The sequence below is a fragment of the Ambystoma mexicanum genome, chromosome 3q, assembly GCF_040938575.1.
Source record: "Ambystoma mexicanum isolate Mex_15411 chromosome 3q, UKY_AmexF1_1, whole genome shotgun sequence".
NCBI classification, from domain to species: Eukaryota; Metazoa; Chordata; class Amphibia; order Caudata; family Ambystomatidae; genus Ambystoma; species Ambystoma mexicanum.
Genome location: NC_090926.1, coordinates 1,254,039,316 through 1,254,066,048, shown reverse-complemented (window position 1 = coordinate 1,254,066,048; position 26,733 = coordinate 1,254,039,316). Strand labels below are relative to the sequence as shown.

Below are 26,733 nucleotides of genomic sequence, written 5' to 3'. Positions count from 1 at the left end.
CAAATCGCTTACAAGATTGGCAGATTTTTTTTTTTGTGATCTTTTAGTTTATTCTAACTTTTATCACAGAATCTCTGTGGTTAGTATTCATCATTGAGTGTTAGTCTTCCTAAGCACGTGTGACTTGGGTTCAAGGGTTTAACATTTGAAACTTCTATTATTCTTTCAAAATTGTGTCTAAGAAATTAATTATCGCGCAGGTTATTTTCATAGTGTGACCTGCTGTCACACGCGACCACCAGTCTTCTCTATTTCCATTTATTGGAAAGCAAAAGTCTAGATGTAGGGTCCTTTGACTCGATATTGCATCGCAGTTTATGATCAGATGGTAAAGTGATTCCGTATCTTTATTGCAATGTCTGCATAAGTCATCTTTTTGATCCAGGTTTTTTCTCATCCATCTCATTTCATTTGTTTGCAGTGCATTTAGTCGCATTCGCAAAAATTGATCTCGGTGGTGGCGCGATGGACATTTGAGTAAGTATTTCGGCTGTACATTTAGTCTATTTGGTGCGGATCCTGACGGGAGTGTACATTTAAGGAGTGCTCTTTTTTCGCTATTCTGAATCCATCCCCACCATTTGAAGACGTTTTTTGACAATCTGCGGGCAGAGTTGCAAGGATTCTATTTCCATGTCAGCGGTCGTCATTATTTGGTCTACTTTATAAGTCCACTCCTTTAGAATCTGTGAGTTTGGGTTGGCTGTATCTTGTTTGCGTATTTTGTACGCTGGGTCTCCAGGATGTTCTTATTTTGCGTAGGAGTGCACAAGCTTTCCAGATTGTTGAATCGTACAAAGAATTTATTCCCAGTTCGTATCGCAGGCTCGTCATCAAAACTTTTTCTTGAGGCTTTGTACGTTCAAACAGCGCTGACTTCGTAGGTGTGGTAAGTTTGCGGATAAAAGATTTGGCTGCTTGGCGCAAAGGCTTCCTTGGGTTGTTTTTGTGCGCAGGCATTGGTGGTTTTTTGTTTGGTAGTGCTGTCTCGTTTGTTAGTCCTTTCACATTCCAGTATCCTGTTTTCGCAGAGCCTGAAAAGATTCCAAATGAGGCTGAGGTCTTTTTTTCAGAAGTATCCGTTTGGACAGCAATTTCGTTGGTTTTTGTTTTCGGTGAGTTGGATGTGCCGTCTTGTATTATCCCGTTACTCTCTTCCGTGTGTGTTTTTGAAAGAGATATTTGAGGGGGAATACTTGATGGGTTTTGGGATTTTTGATTGTCCACCAAAACGATTATATCTGGGGTGTTCACTGTTTTGTCCTGAGAGCAGCCGTTGGATTTGTTCTGATCAGTGTTATTTGAGGGTTTCAGTGCTATCGTAACAGTCGGGTAAAGGCCAGCTGACGGTCTCTGGAGTGGTTCGTCGTTTTCAGTTGACTCAGCACCAGCTTTGGGTGTTGGGAGTTGATCTTTACAAGCTCTGCTAGAGCTATAGAATGTAGCTTGGGAATCTTTTCTAATTTCGTTTTGGTGCATCCATTTTATGGATTCAAGTAGTGCTGCCATTAGGTCGTCCTTAGAAGCCTGGTCTTTTAGCATCTGCTCTTTTTGAATTGCTTGCCACTGTGTTGAATGTTCTGCCTCATTTGCGATTTTGCAGTGCAGAAATTTTGTGAATTCACAGATTGCCGTTATTTTCGAGATCAAGTTTGTCATCATGATCGTTTGTTTGTTCAAGGATTTGTGTAGTCTGATAGAGGTTGATGAATGGGCATAACGCTAAAGTTGTCGCTGCCAGAGCATTGTGTATTTGAATCGCTGCTGCTGTTGAAAGGTTGGGTTTGGCTCCTAATTCGCGGTTGTTTTCGCTTTCATCTTCATGCGTTTTTCATCTGTTTTGGCCAGGTTTAATTTCGTTTTCCGCTTTTACGTAGTGCGGTTTGGTGGCTACAGTTGACAAGTTTAATGTTGTATCGCACTGTTGTATTGATTTTGGTTCGAAGTTTTTCAAATCATGAGATTTGGTTAGTGGGGTACTGGTAGTGGCTTGATGTCGAGCTTCCAAATTGTAGAGCGATTTTTTTTTTTTTTTCTTTTTTCTTCAAATCGGACAACCTTTTTGTCTTCTTTTTATTTGCTTCATTTTGAAAAATTGCTGTCAATTTAGCTTCGACTGCAAGATAATCAGCTTTTAGTTTTTCCGTCAGGCGTTTGTCTCGTGCTTCATGGACAGGCAGTCGCTGCGATTTGGCTGTGTAAGATTTCTCTTTTGTTGACAGTCAGGGGGAGAGCTTTGCTTTGTAAGTTCTATTCTAGGTGGGACTGCACTGCACTGTGCTTCAGTTGATTCGCTCTTTTTATTGGGTCATTTATGTATCGAATGCCGATTTCTGATTTGATTTTTGTGAGCGGCTGTTCTTTGGAAGGTGTCGAGTCTGAGATCTTGGGACTGATCATGTCTTCAATACGCTGTACCTCAGTGATCACTGGATCATTATAGTGATATTGGCTCCAGATAGTTTACTATTTCGACTGGTTGCGTTTAGCAGTTCAAGGTCAGTTACTTCGATGGGGATAGGAACAGGGCCGAGTTTATTTCAACTGCATCAATATTGAGTGGAGAAAGTTCTGACTTACCGAAGTCTAAGTTCCCAATCTGTGAGGGTAACGTGAGTAGTTTGCATACTTGTTTCGAGTTTACTCGACCTGGGCGCTTCACTTTTTCTTTGCATATGCCAGCTGCTTTCCCAGCTGGGGTGTAAAGGGAGGGCATCTGTATGATCGATTGTGTTAGTCCAAATCGCTGGAGACTCTTCCGTTTTGTGCTGGGTAATTAGCGTTTCGTTCTCTAGATGATTAATGTCTCCACTCTTGCGTTGTCGATTTGCTTGTGCGCTTCTTCCTGCTGGTTTGGCAAGTGTCCAAGGGTTCAAGAGGCGCCGTTTGGCAAGTGTCCAAGGGTTCAAGAGGCGCCTTTGTTGTAAGGTCTTGTCTCTTGTTTGTGGGCCGGCATCGAATTGTTCTGGAACTTGGCGGCAGGCAAGCGCGGGTACCTTCATTGTGATGCTTTCTGTCGGCTGACAGCACACAGCATACAGCTAACAGTTTGTTCTTGTGCTCTTTCCTGCTGCGGGCTTAAGATGAGCAAAGCACAATGTTTGACTTTGTGTTAAGGTCGGGATCAAAGAGGGAACACCTCCGCAGTCTCCCGTCCAGTAGTTACGCCGTCAGCGCCAAACAGCCGCACAACAGCCGTTGGCCTTTACCCCTGTCGGGCTTAACGCCGCAAGGGTGGCAGCCTCTGTCTTTTGTGGGCGACCGTAGTCACGTGATGAGTCACGTGGCCGATGTAGCCCCGCCTCCTCCAGGAAGCGCGGCAGCCTCCTCCAAGAGCTGACAAGAGCTTCTTTGTTGCTCGCAGTGCCGGGTAAGTGTGGGTGAGTGAAAGTTCCCAAAAAGGCAAATTACTCCAATTCGCCAAAGCACTGGCAGATTTTGGCTTAGAGGGTGTTGTGGCATCCCCTCCTTTGACTAATACGACTGAGATTGAAAGGTAGCCACTTTGGCGTGGAGGTGGATAAAGTCGTCAGTCCTGCCTCCCCTCGCAAATGCTTAATTCAGGAATTGGGCAGCCCTTTACTGAAGACTGGTCTTACAGGACTTGTAGTTCAGGATAGCATACAAAATTCTGGTATTGACTCCACGGGGACGCCACCCAGCCGTATGGACACTGGTATCCTTCTCTGCAGTTCCCAGATGTGGCCAGTGGGGGAGGTTCTGCCTGCAATACAGGAGGGCTATGTTCAAGACTGGCCAACTGGGGTAAATGGCCTCCCACCACCCCGTATGCCTTCAGCCCCACTGGGCCTCTCCTCACCTTATTGTTGATTCAGGTGTGCTCTCCGTCCTGCCTTCTTGGCAGGGGCGCGTTTTCCTTTGTGGGCGGATGCAATCTAGTTATTTCACTGATGCCGGCCCATTTGAAGTCTTTCAGGTAGGTCTTATTGCTGTTGTATATTGTTCCTGCATGCCTTTCTTGGTTTAATGTCTCGTTCTCTTCCCTAGATGTGTGGAAGTCCAGTGTGGTGCATTGGCTGAATTGGGTCTCGCCTGTAAATGATGGCGTGTAATGAGTGCTATGATGCGGTAAGTTGGCACTATGCGCAGTGATGCCTTGCCTTTGCTAACCGGTTTACTTTTCTTTTCCCATAGATTGCGGTGTTCACCCAGGATGTGGAATTCCGAGGCGATGCTGGTCGAGGGGCGACCTGCTAGGTAAGCTTTTCGGCACAGTTCGTTATGTTGTAATGTCTCTAATACCTTGTTTCTTTCCTTTTTGCAGATCCGTCGGTCCGGGAGACGTGCTGATCCTAGGAAGCTGTTCGCAGGAGCTGTGGGCAGCTAAAGATGAAAATTGCAGGTAAGATGCTGCTGCTAACAATGTTCCTTTTGTCTCCTTACAGGTGCTGTTTCTCCGAGGTTCGCGGGTATAGCTGGATACGGTGAACGTCACGTTGCAGGATTGCAAAGTAATGCAAAGCGTGTTATCCAAGTCGGTTTAAATAGCTTCAAGAAAGTAGTCCAGGTAAAGTAGTTCCTAGGCTACCACACCCAAAACACTATACCGCATAGCTTGGTTCCTAGGAGCCAAGCTATGTGGATGCCTCCATGTTGGCTGGCAGCTTCAAAATAAAGTAGTTCCCCCAAACACATGTCTTCACTATGTATGAGCCTGGCGCCATGGGCGCCAGGACTGGCTCCAAGAAATATGCAGGAACCTGGTTCACCTAACTCCTACAGCCCCTGCTATACAAGAGGGACTAGCCCAAACTTACCTCAATCTGAACACTGATCATTCTCAATGGCCTACTCTCATGGGTAGTATTGCCAAAGAGCTACTTCTTTGTAATAGTCCCTTTGACATCAGTTTATTTGTGGCTTCATTAGAAGACTGGGTCAGATTTACGTCTGCCTAGAGTGGACGCTTCATCACAGATGGGCTTTATAATCCAGCAGCCCGGTCACAGGTATATAATGCCTGCCAAGTCAATATACAAAGGGAGAAGATGGACAAAGCTTTAAAAACCAACTCCTGCAGTGAGGAGTCTCTGATGAATACTATGCCAACATTAACCAGCAATGAGAGGGCATATGCCTCCAATGTAGACTTCAAAGATGTAACGCATGAAGTACCTCTACCCCCCTGGTAATTGGCCTGAAACCTGGCCATAAAGAGGTTAATAAAAATACTGCGGAGAAGGCCACATTTAAGATGGTATGGTATGCTTGTAGAATTTACAACAGTCACAGATGCCAAAAATAAACTACGCAAGCACTCATGACTTTATTATGGACCAAAGAAATGTCATTATTACCAACATTTGGAAAATTGTAGGAAAAGAGTCCAGAGAAGCACTGTGCAACAAGGTTCTTGCGTGGCTACATCAGAGAACAGGACCAGGAGTGGGTAAATTGTCTGATTTTAAAGATCCTTCGTAGGATGGACCTGAATGACTGGTGCTCTCAGTCAAATAGTGACTGTTCTGGTTGGTTGTGGGGTCAGTACTCTTCCTGCCTTCCTAAGAAAATGTAAATATCTCCCCAGAGGGTCCACAAATTGCAACTTGAGTCTTTGATATTTATTGCTTTAGGGAGTATTTCCTTGGCCTTTTCCACCACCCTTAAATTTCTGTTATTGGATCCTTGTTTATGCTTTTATGACGGTTCTATATACCCTTGCTGACTATTTTTTGTTATGTTACCTTGTTTGTATTTGTTTGTACTGTATGCGCCCTCAAGCCTTTGGGTCATTGGTGCGCAATATAAATGCAATAAAGTAAAATAAAGGACTAGATTGCTCTGTCTATACCAAATTGGTGAGCTGCTTTTTTCAAGCAGTTTATTGTAAAGTGGTTGGTCAGGAATACAAGAGGAGTGACTTCGACTGCAGAGGGGTCAACTGTGTCTACAAAGATGAGATCCGGGTCATCTCTGTCCTATAAATATTTCCTAAAATGAAAGGAAAACTTGTTAGCACCTGAATGAATAATACATGCAGTCCTGACCACTCCTCGAAATCAAAGGTAACTAAAAAAAAAACAATGAGATCAGGAGTTTCGAATCCGTATCCACAGCAAAAACCAAGATAGAAAGTGTAAAAGCTCAAAATAGCAAATTAGTTAATAAGGGGCAAATATATGAAAAAATAAAGCTTTTAAATATTAAAAAAACCAAACAATCTTTATACAATTAACATTTACAAATATATAAACAGTCATTATGTAAATTAAATATAACAAAGGTAAAGTGTTAACATGACTCCCATCTAGCTACTTATAGAATGAGGTAGATGAGGTCTGTAAGCAAATAACCAATCACTTGAAAACATTTTAATCTTTTTTGATGTAGTATCCCGTTAGGCAAGATTGTATGTAGTGACCCTGAGACTACACCAGCCTTGTGATTTTAGCAATAGGCAACCCAACCTTTGATATAGGTCTGTACTACACAAGTTGGTAATGACTGAGCAGCCAGACTCCTCTCGAAGGGTCAATTCGAGCTGTAGAGGTATAACAGATTCACAGTGACAGGTATTCAAATAACACTGATACTCAAGGTTTCTTATTAAAATAATTATTTATTAATTTAAGTCAGTTTTAAAATAAGTGTTCTTTAGAAAGGGCAGTAGGCAACAATAAAATACACTTCAAAAATACACTCCTTCAGTTAAGTAGATACCATTTTGGGATGTCTCTCACTGCCTACACCCTTGAATTGCTAGGACACTCACGGCTTCAATTCACAACTTCAAAAGACTCACTTTTGGGCCACAAGCTGGGAGGCTTGTGAAGAGCGAAGATGCAAGCAACTTTGCAAAAAGCAGAAAATGCAAGTCTCCAGTGAGCACGCAAGCTACACACAAGAGGTAAGTATCCCTAGTTACACAGTACCTTGAATCTGAAGAAAGGGATCCAGCTGGCTTCTGTTCCTGTTGTAGTCTTGCAGATCCTCTTGTTCCTGGGCCTCATTCCTGGGGACAAGAGGGAGGACATCTGGCGACTCCGCCACTAAGGTTTGAAAGTCGGTTGCAGCAATGGACTTACTCCAGCTCAACGGCACTTCGCGGTTTCAGCTACTCTCAAATAGCACCACTGCGGTTCTTTAACACCTTATGGGCTCCCCGGTTCTGGGGTCCAGCATTCTGTGGTGGCTCAGGCTTGGGTCACCCTGCTTTATGGGAGTCCAGAGGATCTTCCTGGAGCTTGGGTCCATCTTAAAAACGATGTATTAGATTCTGGTGTTCCTGTCCCCTGGCACTCGGCTCCAGCAGCAGCAAAGAAGTACAGCCAGCAGGGAGAGGGGTTCCAGTCAAGTTTGTCTTGGGGGTCAGTTGGTCCCACCAACCCAAGGTAAGAAGTCCTTTCTGGGCTTCTCTATCTATTCGAAATTTGGAGCTTCAGCACTGCAGCAGGGCTTCACCGGGCAAACCAATGGTCCCGAGGGTGCAGCAAGCTTCTCTTCCAGTTTCTGCTTGTTTGTTCGTCCAGTGGTTGACTCGGTCTTCCTTGCAAAAGACCTTACCTTTTTATGCAAGTTTCTCCCATTCATTTGCAGCCTAGTGGTCACTCACACAGCACGGTGGCTGTCCTCCAAGAATCTTCCACACAATCAATTTGGGTGCATTCCTGTAACCAAGGAGACTAAGTACAGGGAGTTTTGGGAACCTCCTCACTGCCTGCCCCTGCCAGACACGCTGGAGCCAGAGGCGGGCTTCACTTGTGAATCCCACCAAAGACCAATCTAACAAAGGGACCAAACCTGGTTTGGCGCGCAGAGTAAATCTCAAGGAGGACCTTTCTAACAAGAAATTGCATAAAAAGACGACCGGGGCTATTTTGACAAAATGGGCACCCATGGGTGCCTTACCTCAGCTGCGATTGCGCCCCGCAGTAAAAACACACAATGGTAGTAAAAAGTAAATCACTGCCACCAGCCATTAATTTTAGAAAGGGTAATCTAAAAATGTTACATGAGATACTAAGTAACCCCTCCAGCACCCTATGGTATGATAGTGTGTGTGCGCAGTGGCGTAATCGCACTTATTAACAAAACTCAGATTTCTATGAAATCTGACCAGTCTGGGGAATGGGTTATTCTCAAGATATTAGTAGAATCTACAACGTATACAATTGTTAATGTATATGGACCAACCTCTGCAGATCCCTCCTTTTGGAAACAACTCAGATCATATACTTCTTTGCAACCCCCCTAAATGTGATTGTATGTGGATATTGTAACCAAGTCATAGATCCTTTCCTGGACAGGAAATCCGATGTGCGGTATACCCACACTACATCCTATACACAATTTTATTAACTTTATATCTGAAACCGGCCTTGGCGATGATTGCTGTATCCTTTATCCTACTGACCCGGAATTTACCTTCTATTCTACACCCCATAACTCCTTTTCACGGCTTGAATATATTTGTATCCCCAATTCTACGGTTGGCCTCCTACTTGATACCCATATAGAAGCCATCATAATCTCTGATCATGCTCCAATGCACATTCAGATTGTTTATTTATAAAGCGTGCCACAACCTAAGGTATCTGGGCGCATTGCAAGTCAGCTTGGAAGTGATAGATACATAAATACATCGTAGTAAGACATATTGGTACATACATAGATCACAATTCCCAGTCTATACAGGGAGAATTATAAGTGCAGGTGGTTAATTAAGCAAAGGAGTAGCTGACTTAAAATACTCCTGCAATTGAGGCGGTAGTGTCATTTGCGAGGAGCCATATTTTGGTGTTGAACCTAATGCTATGGAAGGTTTGGTCATTGCGTAGGTTAAGTGGGAGGGCATTACTACCCCAATTACATCTCGATTCTTGCAGATGGAGATTTAATACCAGCCTATTAAATGATGAATCATTTACACAGTTGATCACACCACACAACTTTTTCTCTGAAAATAAAGATCAGGACACTTTTATTCCCAATAACGGATTGCTACAAAGCGGTCCTTAGAGGTCATATTATCTCTTGTTGCTAATAAGAAGAAAAACCTTTACTCTAATCTGAATCCATTCTCAAATGGCTTAAACACCCTAGAAATTCAATTTGGCCGCACTAACTCCTCCGAAGTTCTTGGACATTTTAAAACTAAGATTTCAATATAATACAATTATTAAACAATATTCATGTTCTAATCTGTTTAACAGACGAAGCCAAAATATACCAATGTGCCAATAAAACCAGTAAAACCTTGGCTTCCTACCTTAAACTTAAGAAGGAGAAAACCAAAATTGTTGCTATTAAGGATCACTTTGGGAAGTGGACATTTTCTGATAAAGATATTGTACATGCCTTTAAGAAATCCTATTCCAATTTATATACTTCAGAAGCCCCTCCTAATAATCCTGCTATTAATGCTTTCCTACATGGTATACTCCGTAACTCCTACCTTCAAGTTGACCTTTCATCACTTAATACTCCATTGCCCTCATGAAATGTATTCAGCTATTAAAAACTTAAAGTAAAGCCCCAGGACCAGATGGCTTTCCCATTGGTTTTGTAGCCCATATCTGTAATCTTTTAGTCCTTAAGCTTAAACTTTATTCTCATTTCACCCATATTAGCCTTTTCCTAGACATTGTCATTTTAAACAAATCCAGTGATCCATACGCTGCGATTGCTCTCGATGCAGAAAAAGCTTTCGACAGAGTTGAATGGGACTTTGTTTCAGACGCTCAGGTGGCATGGTTTTGGCCCCCCTTTTATCCATGATCAAGATCCTCTATTCCAACCCCAAAACCACAGTCTTTGTAAATGGTCAACTATCCTCCTTCTTTCCCCTATTTAGAGGTACGCGTCGGGGATGCCCTCTATCTCCAATTCTCTTTATTCTAGCGTTCGAATCCTTTCTTGAAAACCTAAAACAAGATATTTCGGGAATTTCATAGTCTACATGTCAAAGCAGCGATGTATGCCGATGTACTTTTATTCTTAAACCCCAGCAAGTTGACCAATATCTACTCAACATTATATCTAGATTTTCGGAAGCTTCCGGCTATAAACTTAATATTGATAAGTCGGATTCACTGAACCCCGTAATACTAGTACTTTAGGCATGAAATGGTGCCCCCAAAGAATCAAATATTTAGGTATCCACATTTCTGCATCTATTAATATTTGCAAACAACTCAGTACGTTAGCAAGAGTGAAAGAGCTAGTATCCTCTTGGTCCCCTTTATCCTGGTGGGGCCGACTGGAATCTATTAAGATGATTTCCCCCATTATACTATATCTTCTCTATATGTTGCCTATCCCACTTTCTCCTTCCTTTTTCAAATCTATAGATTCATATCTCACAAAATTCTTATGGGGAAAAAGAAACCTAGAATCTCGCTTGTTAAACTTAAAAAAATCCCGCTCCCAAGGAGGGGAACGTTTACCCAATTTAAAAAAAATAGAATTTCGCCTTTACTGTTAAGCAAACACAGTGGTGGTTTTCTCGGGATGGATCATTTCAAGTACCTTGGTGGGTGTGCTTGGAAAGAGCTATGGCTTCCCCAGTTTCCCTGGCTGACCTTTACCTTGTTAAAGGGAAAAATGAATTCACTAAATACTCCTGTCTTCTTCAATCCATCCTATCCCTCAAGTTATTTATGTTCCCATACATAGCTAAACCATTTATTTATCAATTAATTTGGTATAATCCCCTGATAAAAATCAAAGGAAAATCCATTTATTGGAAGCCATTGCTCTAAAAGCATCAAATTCTGCAGTCAACTTTTTATAGAAGGTATTCCGATTACATTTGATGAATTTGCTGCCAAATTTCATATGCCTCTCCTCTCTAAAGCAACTTCAACTACCCTGAGGACTGATTGACTGCACAATAATTGGAGAAGAGATTGCTTATTTTTGGACCATCAGTTTTGCAGGCCTCAATGGCAACATATGTCAATAATTACCACCTCTGCTAGCCTTATCCAAACCTGTTTCTTTTTTCATCACATAGCTTTTATTACCCCCGTATCCCTTTTCAAATGTGGTTTATTACCCAATGATAATTGTTGGAGCTGCTTACAGGTCCAAAGCTCTTTGAAACATATGTTCATTGAATGTCAATTTGTCCAGCGATTTTGGAACTGTGTGGAAGACCATCAAGCGTATATTCAATCTTTCTTTGGATTTCTGTTTTGATGTTCTCCTAGGTAGCTCCATATTACAAAATTCCACTAATAAACCTGGTCAATATCTGTTTGATGTATGCTTAATGGAGGCAATTCAAAATATCACAACCAATTGGAAAAACTTAAATCCTATTCAACGCAAATTTTGGTGAAACTCTATTTGCAATAGCCATACATTGGAGAGCTGTAATGAATCTACTCCTGTTGTACGAATTATGTTCCAGTTGGAATGGCAATCTTTTCATGACTACTTATCTATTGCTGATTCTCAGTAGTAACCTGCGAGTTACTATCCTGCAATACTGCCTGTTATATTTGTACCCACTCCTGTTTTTCCCCCTCCCCCCTCATTTTGTATGTTTGTCCTGTTGGGGTCTCGTCTTGTAGTCTGTTGTCATCCCCCATTATACTTGTTTGATATAAGGATACTTGGCTCTCATTTGCTTTAATCCTCTATCATATCTTATATCTGTTTTTTACATTTGCTGCAATTCTTGCTATATGAATGATTGTGTAACTTGCCATGTAAACCTAGTTTCTTCCAATAAAAATCTTTAAACACAACAAAGATAGTGTGTGCTGGGTCCAGAAAGTTACGAAATGTAAGTAGTCAATTTCACTTCACTGCTCTTGGAAACAGTAGTTCACCAAGAGAAGGTATTTAAACATTTGGGAAATCTAGGAGACTTCCCTGTTGCACTGCACTAAAGGGGCTTTGTGTCACAATGTAAAGATGCCTACTCCAATGTAAAAAAAAGTCCAAATCACAGAAGAAAATACATGAGTGGGGGGAAAAGGTCTCACTCCCTCCAGGTAAAAAAATTAAGTCCTAAAGTCCAGCAAAAGAGCTGGGGGTCTTTGAGGTAGAAGGGGAATTAGCACATTTCTGAGAATTCTCCCTAACAGCGCTCATGTAGGAAGTCTGCTTTTTAACATTGATGGACCCTACCTCAGTGATGGTGATGGACCATTATTAAGAGACATGCGTGGCTACCCCAGTCCGGCTTCAAGCAGGAGTCTTAAGCTATGTTTCTTAAAATGCCTATTGAGCCCAACGTCCTTGTTGGAAAGGTCATTGAAGAAGCCCTAAAATTGGTTGAAGAGGAATACGACACCTTAAAGTCCTAGGGCAAACATACCAAACCCACTGGGCAGAGAGGTAACAATAGTAATTTTCATCGCTTTCGCTGACAAAATTGAGGGGTTCAAACTACAATTAAAATCAAGGATTGTCCTGGGGTAACAAACAAGGCCAGGCCTCTCGGGGTTACCAAAGTGGACAGTGCAGATCTCGCTGCTGGGGGAGGACTGCCACTTCAAGAGGTGGAGCCACACCTCCAAAACAGTGACTACCCGCTTCAGGTGCCCTCCCATGCCTCTCCAGTAGGAGAGCGCATTTCAAACTTCATCCAAGCATGGGAGGGAATCACCTCAGACAAATGAGTGCTATCCACCGTGGCGGGCGGTTATTGTGTGGAACTAATCCACGACCCTCCACCCCGCCAGAACCATACCCTCTGTCAAAAGAATACTCGAAGGAAGAATGCATTCTTCTCTAGGAAATCGCAACGTTGCTCCAAAAGGATGACCTGGAAGTTGTCCTGGCGAACCAGGTAAACAAGGGTATTTATTCAACCTACGTCCTTGTGCCAAAAAAAATAATCTAACAATGCGCCCAGTGTGAGACCTTCGCCCTGCAAACACCTATGTCAAGCTACAAAAGTCCTGCATGACTATGCTACAAGAAGTAATCCCCCTGCTAAAGCTGGGAGACTACATGGCAACATTGGATATGAAGGATGCTCATTTTCATATTTCAATGTTATCAGCGCACAGAAGATTCTTGTTGCAAGATGGCAAACCAGCACTTGCAATTCAAAGTGCTACCCTTCAGAATTGCATCTTCACCAAGGGCATTCACAAAAGGTACTGGGGTGGTGGCGTAAAGAGACCTCACCCTCCAATTTCAACCCCACCGCCAGGATGGGATCTCAATGTAGTACTCACTAAACTCATGGGACCTTCTTTCGAGCCGATGCACAAGTAAAGTCTTAAAATACCTGACTTACAAGACTGCCTTCTTAGTGGCTGTAACTTCCATAAGAAGAGTTAGTGAATTGCAAGAATTGTTAGTGCAGGATCCTTTCTTTGTTATACACAAGGACAGACTAGTTTTATATACTCATCCTAAGTTCTCTCCGAAGTTCAAATCAAAATTTCATGTGAGCCAGTCCATTGAGCTTCCGGCTTTCTTCCAGAACACAAAAAGCTCAGCCGAGGTAAAATTCCACACACTAGATGTAAGGAGGGCGTTCCTTTACTATGTAAACAAGACCAGACCACTAAGAAATAAACCAACTGTTTCTCCATAGCCCAGGAAGAGAAGGGGACCGCATTTCCAAGAAGGCCATCTCCAGATGGATAGTCAGATGCATACAACTGTGCTAGTCTGTCAGACAAGACACTGCCTTTCACGCAAATTGCACACTCCACAAGGAGCACAGGAGCTACTCTGGCATTTATTGCAAATGTCCCCTTAGACAGCATTTGAAAAGTAGCTACATGGAGCACGGTACACAGTTTCACTCGGCACTATTGCATTGACACAAATTCCAAGACATTGCTCACTGTAATCATATTGCTGATGCTTGTATCTGCTTAGATTTGCATGCCCCCACCCTTCCTACCCTTGTAGAGCAGGTGCATGGATGATTGCGCTTGTCTGATACATATCTGCTTGGATACACCTGTACTCACCTTACACTTCATGCTACCTCATGTCAGAAACAAAACAATCTGAGGGACCTTGATGCATGAAGGACCATGGGTACACTGGACGTCACACTAGGGATAGTATTACAAGCACGCCCTGTTGATGGCCTTTTTCAAAAAAATACTGTAATACTCTGCAGCTTCCACTAGTTGTCGCCCTATGTACAGCATGTGAATCTAAGCAGATACAAGCATCAGAAATACTATTACTGTGACACATATATATTGGATCAGAACATACTTGCAAAAACAGTTGGATTCACCCAGAGGGATTTAGACAGTCTTTTATCCCAGCAATAATAGTGTTCAACAATTAAAACCTGTAAGGGAAAAAGCACTGCCAAAGCCAATAGGTTCAGAAGGGGGCCTTTTGGGAGCCATGACAGCCAAAGTCAATGGGCCATTACGAAGTTTTGATGCTCTCTTAGAAAATTCAGTATTTCAAATAGAAAATCACAGCAGCTCGAGGAGTCACCTCGAAGAAGCACAAGCTGCAAGACCAGTGCCAAGTGAGTTGGTGAACTCTAAAGAGGGTAAAATAGTACTCCCCAAGCTAGGATGCACCACAATTGGCTAAAGGTAGATATACCCCAAGCCCCACAGTATCTGTAAACTGAAGAATTTGTTCCAGCTGGATGCTTTCCTGTTGCAGTGTAGCAGACTCTTGTTCCTCGTCCTTGGTCGAGGTGAGGATAGGGAGGATGTCTGGCGGGCTCCTGCAGCAACACTCGAGAGAGAGGGGCTGTACAGCAGTGACTGCTCCGTGATTCAGGAGCCTTTTGTGGTTTTGAGCCTTTTTCTCCGTGCCAAAGAACGAACTGCTCCGGTTAGAAGTTACTTGATCCCTCGGTCCTGGACTCTGGGATTCTGCAGCCTTTGAAAGTCAAAGCAAGTCAGGGGTTGCGCCAAAATGAAGCTTGTCTTTAGGCTAGTTGGTCCCACCAGCCCAAGGGAGGATGTTGTCCCGTACGTGACTTCCCAGTCGAAACTAACATTGGGTCACCATAGCTGCAGGGCTTCAGTCACTTCACGGTCCAGGAGGATGCTGCTGGTGTCCAAGTTTTCTTTGTCGGATGTTCTGCTCCAGTGGTCGACTCTGCCTCTAATACCAAAAACCTTGCCTTATAAGCAAGCTCCCATTCATTCACAGCCCTAGGCTGTCAATCACCCAGCAGGCTGGCTGTACTCCAGGAAAGCGAGCCGGCCAATCTGAACTGGTTTCACTCAAAAGGCCAGGGAAGTTTCGCACTGGAGCCTGGGCGGGTTTCAGGGCTGAAGCTTGCCAAAGGCAAAATGCACAAATGACTCAACCCTGATTCAAACAGAGTAAAAGCCCAGAACTGACAAATGGCAAAAGAAAACATGGGGGGGTCATTTTGAGTAAATAGTCACCCGTGGGTGCTGTACTGCAGCTGAGAAATCAGCCTGCAGATATATGGCACAAGATGGTAAAAAAAGAAACCACTGCCACCAGCCCTTCAAGTTAGTGTAACAATGTTACATGAGAAGTGGGATAACGAAGTTACTATGTGACCCCTAACACCCCCCCCAACCTCGCCACCAGCTCTCCACAGTAATGTGTGTGCTGGACCCACAAAAGAAAGGGTATGTAAGATGGGAGTCATCGTACCATTCATGGGAACAGTAGTTCGCTCAGGAAAATGAAGTTTAACATTGAGAGCAGTCCTCCTCAGTGGCACTGCATAAAAGGTGCTGTCACAATGCAAAATCAGATGCCTATGGACTTTACCAGACCCCATCAAACAGTAAAACACAAATCCAGGTCTCTGGTTAAAGGTAATTGGCACAGAAATGAACATCCTCCCTAACAGGGTTCGATATGTATTTTTCCCTACTTCAGTGATTGTGTGCATGTATCTTTTAGTGTTTTGTGATGGCATTAACTGTTGGTAGTTATTTTTCACTGTTATGTGGCCATAGACATAGCCTAGATCACTCGCCTTGCTACTTTCAACTGGTTTGGCAACAGCTCCCAGAGTTGTCCCTGTCACAATACTAGGTTGGCCTTCTATACAGCTGTCCACCAGGCCAGAGTATAGAATATCAGTTCCAAATATATCCATTTGGGATAAGCGGAGTTAGAAAACAAATTGCCATTACCTAATCTTCTAATCTTTCATAGTGCTTCCTCTGATGCTTGCAGTTTGAAACTCTCCAAAATGTATCGTTGGGAGGGGTAATGTTATGACTGATAATGTCCTTGCACAGTAAATTCTGCACTCGGCTAGCTTCTCATCCCTGTTAGCAAAGGGTCATTGTGAAACCCTCATTTGTTTCGCATGTAGGTGTTTGAATTGTGTATCCCAGATTCTGTATATGTACTGATTGTTTATTCATAAGAGTATTGCACTGACCAATGATCTCGCCACACAGCAGCATACCAATGCCTGGGTTGGAAGAGCACTCTGAGACACTCTTGCTCCTTCTTGCAAACCCTGTGTTCAGTATTTCTTTAACCAGATTCTCTGCATTTACAAGGTTGCGCTATCCATGACTTGAGGTCTCAATCTGATTTCTGGCCTGTTCTCTTTGCATCTGATCTGTTGGTTGTTCTCCCTAGTTGCTGTCTTTTGACCCTGCAGTCTTTCTTTCTTCCTGATCTTAGAATGACGGTCTGGCTCTCCACTGCACCCACAGAGCCGTTGACACACTGGTACCAAGTACGCTGCCTACTCCAGTCACCACTATTTACAAAAGCAGGTGACACTCTCTCGGGGACTGTCCTCCTTATAGCTAACAAAAGGTGAGTGGTTGGTGTAGCTGCAATCTGAGGGCAGTCATGTTTTTCTATTTGTTACCCTTATGCACTATGTTACTCTTTAAAACAAGACCCAATCGCCTTTTATCAGAGGCAACACATTGTCAAACCTGAGCTGTACTCTATTGAAAGGCTGTCACCTAGCTCTTTAGAGTGCCTGTTGTGAATGTCTCTGACTTATAATTTGCAGAACATGTTTGGCCAACTGGAACCACAGATGCCTAACTAACCTGTATCCTCTGACAAAGTCATTCTCTTCTGCACATTCTTCCAACGGGCCCCTTAGTATGTCCAAATTGCAGCTATATGAGAACCCTTGTGACTGTCCGTTGCTTCCCAGCTAAGTTTGTGTAATATGCAGCTTTTCAGCCCTTTAGGTTTCTTTTTCCCGGGTGTGGACCTTTTGGTGCAAACCACAGCCTTCTTCCAATAATGTGTACAATCCTAATTAATCTGAAGGGTAGTCCTCCCATTTAGCCCATTGGAGCAAATCTGGAGCAACTGTAATCTCCTATGTGAAAACTGCATATTCCTCCATGAAGACGCTGAAATGTGCTTCTGCTACCCTTTCTGCTCTGCCAATGCCTTTGGGTACTGACGTACAGCAACCCCTTCAGTTTGTGCTGTACCAGTTCCCCTCAATTCTCATCTAGTGCACCTGCTGTTAAAACAGTACTGATACAGACGGCTACACCATTCGGCAGCAGTTGGGCCTAAACAACTTGTCCAATATTTGAACCCCTGCAAAGCTCACTTTTTGGCATATTCACTACCTGTCCAATTGATCACTACATGGTTCTGAGTTATCACCGGTCTCACACTTTCCTTGCAGACAAAGTTACGACATCAGTATTGTAGCCCAGGTGGATCAGACTGGTTCCAAGTCAAGCAATCTCCTCGACTTGAAAAACCCCTTTTTCAGGTATGTGGCTCCATGTGTTCCAGTGTTGTGATGCAGCGGGCAAATGGATTCCTGACTACAGTCTAGTGCCCATGTTTTCCAGCTGCTTTTCTGTGGTAGAGGGATGGAAACTGTCTGGCACGGTGCTTGTATTGTAACTGCTTGTTTTTCTCTGAACTTTATAGACCTGCAATAGTAAAAACAAATACTCTAGAGTACTTTCAAAACTTGAATGTGAATTTTCCTTTCTCCTCTGCCCATTCAATGCCAGTTTGAACTTGGGTCAGTATAGAATTGGGGGGGGGGGGGGTGAGACAGTGTCAGGGGGAAGGTAGGTGGGCAACACCTTTTTTTGTAACAGTGGTCTTTTTTTTTTTTACTGTTGCAGATATACAGGGACCAGCCCGTCTCCTCCTCCCGGCTCTCACTATACCTCCCCATCTGAGACAATGTGGAACACGGCCGGCGCCTACAATATGAGCACGGGAATGGTGGTGACCGGTACTGTACCCTCCTCATCGTTTGCGGGCCAGGCTGGTGGGTTTTTGCCTCGTGATTGCACCATCCATCTCCCCTAAAAGGTCCCATTGTTTCTTTCCCCACTAACGAATGCCCTTCGCTTCATGGACTGGGAGTAGCGCCCACTGGGGGCAATGGGCAGTGCAAAGCAAGAAGTGAATTTGGCTGTCTAGGATTCAGGAGCATCTGGCAATATCTTGCAGCTGCCCTTCGCAAGCAAAGCTATCTCTCAAAGTTGACCAGCCCTGTGTTCAACCTGGCTGCATCTCATCGTCGGGCTGATTCAAGCTATACCACACCTCAGACGGGCATGTCACTGTCCAGCGCCAACAGTGCCTGCGTTATGGGTGACATATCTTTGCCTTTTGTAATGTTCATGCAATCCCAGTAGACCCCACTTCTCAGTTGGGGTCCAGCATAGAGGCTATGGGCTTAAAACACTAGGGTTGGACGGAGTTAAATATGCTGTTGTAATCTCCTTGTTCATGCAGTCCAGATTCTCCCAGTATTAACAGTCTCTTTTATTGCACAGGGATGCCTACTGCTTATGACCTCAGTGGAGTAATGGGCGGCGGTTCCACCATTGGACACAACAATCTGATTCCTTTAGGTGAGTGTTGCAGGGCCCTCCAGCAGGCCCGGTTCTCCCTGGACCTGCAGCGCGTGTGCTTTTTATAATCGGTTCCCGTTTGAAACATGCTAAAATCTTCTATACTGCTGTAGCGAAAGGCTTCCTAGCTGGGAAGTCGTCATAGAATTCCACCTGAACCACAAGTTGAGTGTCTGAGCCCTAAATGTGCTTACAGTGGAACTTTAATTTTGTGGGAAAAACATCTTTCGTCATTATACCGCTGTTCAGATATCCCATCTTCCCCAGTTATTCAGTACAAATCTTGTCCCGATTCTCCATCCTACCACTGTGCCATCATTTACTGTGGTCTCTTGTTTTCATTGTTAGAACCTAATCCCAGATACCAACACTGAGCAATCACATCCGAACCTGGCTGTTTACCAGTCTACCATGATGGTCTAAGGCTTTACTCCCCGGGTGAGACTCGGGCATCCCATATAAACCACTACCACAGAACTATACCTTTTTATCATTGGGGTATTTAAGAGCAGACCTAGCTTCGGGAAGCAATAGAGCGCTTTAAAATTGTAGGGGCTGGGGGGGAGAAGGTTAGGGAGAAGCGAAACAAGGAAGTGGGTGATCTAATGTGGGAGGGATGGCGATTTTCAGCAAGTAACCAGGGGCAGGAACCATGGGATTTGGATCTGGTATAGTATGTTGTGTATGGACCTGTTGGGGTGAGGTCATGCCTGAATTGTAGAAGCGAGGGGGTGAGTCAGCTGTTGATGCAGGGGAGGTTCCAGTGTCTTGGGCCATAGGAGCCGACCTGTCTTTTTTTATTACTTTTTATTTTTTTCTTCCTGCACCGACAGTTCTGCACATGTCCTTAGTTCTGGTGGATCATAGGCCTTCAGAGATGCTGAGTTTCTCAGTGAGGTAACTTGGGGACTTCATGGTGACGGTCTTGTAGATGATACAGCAGGATTTGAAGAAGATGCACGTTTGTAGTGGAAGCCAGCCAGTTTGAGGGTCGGATTGTGTGGTTTAATTTACAGATTCCTTTGAGTCGTTCTGCAGCATACAGGTCACATTTCGGGATAATGCCAGGATAAATGCCGGAATGCCTTCCAAGAGGGCATTGCCACCGTCCAGGTGGGAGAGGACCAAGGCTTGCACAGCAGATCTGAAGTTGTTTTCTGTGAAGAAGGGCCTGATTTTCCACACTAGAGAACGTTGGTACCAAGCAGTTTGTCTTCTTTGAAGGAGGTGTCTTTCAAACACAAAGCACCTAGCACAGGTGGCCAGCTGAGGTGTGAAGCCCTTGATTGGCATAGCTAAGAGCCAGGTCTGGGTGTTCCCTGTTGGTCAGCAGTAGGAATTCAGTCTTGGAGGGGTTGAGCTTCAGGTAAGCACTGGACATCCGCAACTTGATCAATTGGAGGCAGGCTGTGACCTTGGCAATGTATTAGATGGAGGATAACATGAGGTAGAGCTGTGTCCTCTGCATATTGGTGGATGTGAACATTGTGTGGAGGGCTCCAAGACGATCAATGGGAACCCTTCCTAACAGAGTTCTGCTTCAGATCACTATACAGGCCCTGCACCGATATTGCGCTGCCTAACTCGCCTAAGGTCTCTATGGGCATTACCTAGTTTTATTTTCACTTATCAACCCTCTGGCTACGCCACAAGCAATTGCAAATTCAGCTGCATAATATGCATAGCTGTCCCCAATGCAAGCTCCCTCCTACCTAGCAGTCTGCATCCCTGATGGTTAACATGGTACTAGAAATCAGGACCTGGCTCTACTATAGCGCAATGGAAAAAAGAAAACTGCTCAGCATGTGGAACCGTGTGCCTGTTCACATTGGCTGCACCTTGCTGCAATTCAGAAAAGGAATTAAGACTCCTTCAATGGGCACATTCTTCATACGCTGTAAGATACCGCCCCTTCACTCTCCCAGCCCAGTATTCTGCCGATCAACTGAAAGTGAACCCCAACTTACAGGAGCACCCCTTAAATATATTGGGGTACCCCTGATCACGCTCACACCAGAGTAAATGCACCCCTCTAGAGAATTAAGGCCATGAATCTATCTTGCAAGGATAACAAACTTTAATCTGTACAAAAATCAGGATTGATTCACATTCTGTCGTCTGTGGCTGGCTGCTGCAGACTAATGGCAAGCAAGCACCTTTTATATACTGTTCAACTTGGTCACTGGATACCGGCAGAGCTCATCCAAAGCTGTTGCTCTTCCTTAAAAGGGACGCTGCAGTCTCCAGTGTTGCATAGCCAGGTTACAAGCTACTTAACATACTGCTGCTTTTGCGGGAATACATTGTAGCTCTTGTTTAGCATTTTCTGTTATAAACATTTATACAAAAATACACCTTCCCGTCATACACTCAACACTCAATTCAGTATTCATCTGGACCAGTAATTCTCAAAAAAACTGTTTTCTCATAGTACTGTCGTGCATTTAATCTTTTTCAGTCTCCATTGCCTTGTGATGGACAGGGAACAGCTGCTGAGTTACTCGTGTGCTCTGCCAGCCTGCCTGTAGTCTATTTTTAGCACAGGTTACATTCACTGTGTGCTTTGAGCAAAGCGAACTACAATTTAACACTTTTGATATGATAGGTTATTTATAACGTACTTAATACCCAAAGGTGTCTAAGCGCGGACCCGGGGATCGAACCTGTGGTGCTCCGTGTTGTCTTACTTCGAAGGTCAGCACATTTCCCCTGGGCTTTCATCCCGAGACTAACATATCCTTCTAAATAGTTATTTGCACCTTATATTCCTAACTATCCTGATTTAGTGACACTCCCTCCCCCCCTCCCACTGCCCCCGGACTCATGTAGTGCTTAGAAAACAGTTAACAAAAGTCTTGCCTAATTCTAAAGTGCTTGGGAATGAAGAAAAGCACTCGGCTCCTTCCCAAGACGACCACTTTTAAGCCCACCCGCAGTTCGAATAACCCATTTAGCACTGTACATGTTCTCCCACTGTTAAGGAGAATTCTCACAAATGTGCTAATTCCCTTCTACCTTAGAGACCCCCAGCACTTTTGCTGGATTTTAGGACTTTTAATTTCGAACCTGGAGAGAGTGAGACCTTGCCCCACTCTCTCGTATTTTTAATTGATTTTAACACTTTCTTTTGGTTTTGGAGTCTGACAAACTCCATGGGAATAATGTTTTTACATTGACACACAGCACTTTCAGTGCTGTGATACAGGGAAGTCTTTCAGATTTCCCAAAGGTTTAAATACCTTCTCTGGGATGAACTACTGTTTGGCAGAGCAGTAAAGTGAAATTGACTTTACTTACATTTTGTAACTTTCTAGACCCAGGACACACTTACAATGGGTGCTGTAAGGATTACTTAGTATCACCTTTGTCTAGTTTCTCAAGTAACATTTTGATGTTACCCTTTCTACAACTAATGGCTGGTGGCAGTGTTTTACTTTTTACTACCATTGAGTGTTTCTACCGCAGCTGCAATTGCAGCTTTGGTAAAGCACCCATGGGTGCTCATTTTGTCAAAATGACCCGGTCGTCTTTTTTCGCCATTTCTTGTTTGAAAGGTCCTTCTTCAAGAGTGTCTGGCCGGGCAGGAAGTGAGGGGAGGTCCCTGACCCTCCCTGTGCTTAATCCCCTTGGTTCCAGGAATGCACCCAAAGGTGATTGGCCGGCTGTCCTTTGAGGACAGCCACCCTGCTGTGTGATTGACAGCTAGGCTGCGAATGAATGGGAGAAACGTGCATAAAAAGGTGAGGTATTTTGCTTGGAAGGCAGAGTTGACCACTGGTCGAAGGAATCCGAAGAAGTACTTGGAAGAGACGCTTGCTGCAACTCCTGGACCGTTGGTTTGCCTGGTGAAGCCCTGCTGTATTGCTGAAGCTACAAATTCGTCTCGACAAGCCCTGCAACGGACGACTTCTCCCCTTGGGTTAGTGGGACCAATCAACCCCAAAGTAAACTTGTCTGGACATCCTCTTGGAGCTGGCTCTACTTCCATTACTGCTGCAGGAACCGATTGCCAGGGAGAGGAGCACCAGGATCGAGTGCATCGTTTTTAAGTCTGACCTGAGCTCCAGAAAGATCCTCCGGACTCCCATGAAGGACTGACCAAGCATGAGCCACCTCAACAAAGTGCTGGACCCCAGATGTGAGGAAAGTCCATAAGGTATCAGAGAACCGCAGTGGTGCGATTTGCAAGTGCCGCGAGGAGCTGAAACTGCAAAGTACTGCTGATCGGAAGTTTGTCCATTGCTGCTGGCGACCTTCAATTCGTAGTGCAGGAGTCCTCCGACATCCTCCCTCTTGTCCCGATGACTGAGGAACAGGATCTGCAAACCTACAACTGGAACAGAAACCAGCTGGAACCAATTTCTTCAAACCAAAGTTACTGTATAACTAAGGGGTTGCTTACTTCTTGTTGTGTAGCCTTACTAGCTCTCACTTGAGACTTGTCTTGTTTGCTTTTGCAGCGTTACTTGCAGCTTTGCCCCTCACAAGCCTCCCAGCTTGTGGCCCTACTGTGATTTCATTTTCTACAAAGATTTCTAAAACCGTGTGAGACTTTTTACCTACCTGCGAGAAGTGCTTCAGCTCACCTAGACTTTTGCTCAATTGTCACTGGCTGTCTTGGCTCCCCGAAAGACTCCTCTCACCTCAGACTTTGTGCTTTAACTGTCCCTCAACAAGTCACACATCGGATAACTTGTGTAGATGGGGAAAGGGTTAATTTACTTTGCATTGTTTTTATTCTCTCATCTTTTCCTTTTGACACGAACCTCAGTATTTCTCTAAATGTGCCAGTGATATATCAATGTCAGTGTCCTAGTTATTCACCTCAGGGTGTAGGCCATCCCAAAATGGTATCTACTGACTTAACTGAAACGAAAGTGTATTTTTGAAATGTTTTTTATTTTATTGTTGCGTCTTGCCCTTTCTAAAGGAGGCTTATTTGAAAACTGATTGTTAAATTAATAATTATTTTAATAAGAAGCCTTGAGTATAAGTGTTATTGGAATACCCGTTAGGCAAGGTTTGAATGCAGCACCCTCTAGGAACGCTACAAACTAGGACTACAGGTATAGGCAACCCAACCTTTGGTTTAAGCTTGTACTTCAGTTTTGGTAACGTGTTGAGCAGCCAGGCTTATCTCAAGAGGGGAAAATGTGAGCTGTAGTGGAGTTACACAAAGATTCACAGTTGCAGGTATTCAAATAATATCTTACACTCAAGATTTCTTGCATAAACAATGTATTTATCAGTTATAAAGCCTTCTTCAGAAGGGAGCAATAGACTAGTAACACAAATATATTTCAATACTGTAAACTTCCTTCGAGTTTCTGAATCAGACGAGGCCCTTTTGGGATGGCCCACAACCTACAACATTAATACCTTACTGTTGGCATACAGAATACTCTCAATAGTTTGTAAAAGGCAAAGGTTATTCGAACACAAGAAATTACAAATATTCTTAATCAGGGCAAATACTTTCAGATAGCAAGAGAAGAGTCATTGAATTCAATAGGCTAAGCCAAAGCCAGTGGGCAAAAGTCTTTGTATAGGATGCAGCACCTCAGGTAAGCAAATGGAAAAGTCTTCGCACAAGTTCTTAGGAGTCTTTGAAAAGAAGAATCAAATGTAAGGCCACAAGCTGATTAGACTTGTGAGTTGCAGAAGTTACCAACACTTCCACAGTAAGAGGTAAGTTCTCTTAGACTAGTTTTTCAGTACCTTAGTAAAGAAGAAAAAGATGCAGTTGAAGACTTCTGTTTCTGTACAGCTCTGCAGATCTCACTGTTCCTGGGCCTTAGTCGTGGGGACAAGAGGGAGGACGTGGGGGGTGGGGGTGGGGTCTCCTGCACTGTAATGGCACTGTGAAAGCGGGCAACCGGCAAACTTTACTTTCAGTGGCTGTTTCGCGTTTCACCTCCTTGCAGTACAACAAATGGCAATAAGCACGGCCCTGGCTGTCAAGGTGGACTTTCCTCACATCTGAGGTCTCAAGATTTCTCACTCAACTGAGGGGGGGGGTCAGGCCTGGTCAGTCCTGCTTCATGGGACTCCGGAGGATCTTCCAAAAACTTTAGGTCTGCTTAAAAGCAACGCATGCATTCTGGTGTCCCTCTCCCTGGCTCTACGGTTTCCTGCAGCAACTGAGGAAATTCAACCAGCTCTTAGACGGGTTTCCAGGTGGCTTACTTGGGAGTTGATTGATCCCACCAACTCAAAGGACGAAGTCGTCCTTTCAGGGCTTCTCTGTCGATGCGAACTTGGCGATTTGAACATGCAGCAGGGCTTCACCGGGCAAACCAACGGTCCAGGAGTTGCAGCAGCTGTCCTCTTCAAGGTCTTCTTCGTCCAGTGGTCGAATCTGCCTTCCAAGCCAAAAGACTCACCTTTTATTCAGGTGTCTCCCATTTATTCCAGCCTAGCTGCAACTCACCTAGCAGGTTTGGAGTCCTTGCTGGACGGTCAGCCAGCCAATCACCACAAGTGCATTTGGGTCTCCTAGGAGACTAAGCACAGGGAGTTTTGGGGAACTCCCTCACTTCCTGCCTAACCCAGACACTCTGGAGCCAGAGGTGGGTTTCACTCCTGAAACCCGCCAAAAGGCGAATGAACAAAGAGACCAAACCTGGTTTGGCACGCAGAGAAACTCCAGAAGGACCTCTCCACGAAGACCTGGAGAAAAGACTGTGCGCCATTTTAACAATGATGGTTAGATGCCATTCTGAAAAAGATGGCTCCCACGGTTACCGTTACCGGGTCTGTGAATGGTTGCGGTAAATGCAAACCTTGGTAGTTCAAAACGAAACCACTGCCACCCGCCTTTCTGTGAGGAAAGGGTAACATAAAAGATGTTACATGAGCATTTAGACACAGGGGATACTAAGTAACCCCTCCAGCACTCTATTGTAAGATAGGGCATGCTGGGTCTTGCAAGTACAATGCGAAGTAGTCAATTTCACTCTACCGCTGTGGGAAACAGTAGTTGATCCCAGAGAAGGTATTTAAACCTTGGGAAATCTAAGACTTCCCTGTGTCACTGCACTAAAGGTGCTGTGGGACACAATTGAAAAAGATGATGCCTATGGCGTATGTTAGAATCCATAACAAAAAAGACACACAGAGGTAAAATTCACACAAATACATGAGTAGGAAAAAGGCGCACTCTCTCCAGGTTAAAACAATCAAGTCCTCAAAATCCAGCAAAGTTGCTGGGGGTCTCTAAGGTGGAGGGAATTGGCACATTTATGAGAGTTCTCCCTAACAGAAGCGGATTGTGAAATCTGCCTTCGGTTCTCCAAACGAACCATGAAGGATTGTCACAGTAGGCAAGCGGAGTAGCTCAGCAATTGAGGCCTCTACCCCATGCAACAAGCAGTGGCATGCCTCACCCAGGACCAGCCGATCCGTAGAGCGGGCTTCTTGGACCTTTGGGGGCACAGCATCCATGGGGGGGGGCTCCAGACAAGGCACTGCGAGTCAGTTTCCACCACAGTTGCTGCAAAAGCGGGTCTCGCGATGGGTAGGGCGTGCTAATCCTCACCATCTGCCTCCATCTCCAGCCATCGGTACAGCTCCTCCTCAAAGAGGAAATCGGCTAACCCGGCGAAGCTCTCGGAAAAGCCAAAGAAGACTGAGTCACAGGAGAAGGTGATCGATCTACCCCAGAAGGCCCAGGTGAAGTCTACCAAATTGCAAGTTGGTGGTGGCCACACTCTCAAATGTCGAGGGGAGGCTGACCCACTCACGGTAGCCCCGGCAGTGCCCAGGGTATCCCTGCCCCCGAGACGGGAGGTATCGGCCAAGCCAGTGGAGAGGACACCAGAGAAGAGGATGCCATCCTTGAGCCTGGACCAGATCCTTCGGGATGCAAAAAAAGGGGGGGCCTCAACCGTACTCCAGGGCACAGATATTTCTTCCTCCGGCAAGGACCTCCAGGCGTCCGCACATACGATCCAGGCAGATGTAGTAGATGACGCCGACAACTCTGATGGGGGTGACTGAGGTG

The 26,733-nt window shown here is 44.5% G+C and overlaps 1 protein-coding gene across 10 annotated transcripts in view; it reads left to right on the top strand.

The window, feature by feature from the left end:
- CARM1 (coactivator associated arginine methyltransferase 1) overlaps positions 1-26,733 on the top strand; it is a 455,353-nt gene that overhangs the window by 384,194 nt on the left and 44,426 nt on the right. For 4 of the 10 annotated variants that reach the window (XR_011259957.1, XR_011259956.1, XM_069604257.1 and 1 more), the window contains exons 11-14: positions 16,549-16,686; positions 17,534-17,623; positions 17,991-18,139; positions 18,654-18,731. Coding sequence is in view for 4 of the 10 variants with exons in the window: in XM_069604257.1 (XP_069460358.1) it covers positions 16,549-16,686; positions 17,534-17,623; positions 17,991-18,139; positions 18,654-18,731 (455 nt within the window). In the remaining 6 variants the exon portion in view is untranslated. The remainder of the gene's footprint in view (positions 1-16,548; positions 16,687-17,533; positions 17,624-17,990; positions 18,140-18,653; positions 18,732-26,733) is intronic. The other 6 variants (XR_011259958.1, XM_069604256.1, XM_069604254.1 and 3 more) reach the window with 2 other exon arrangements.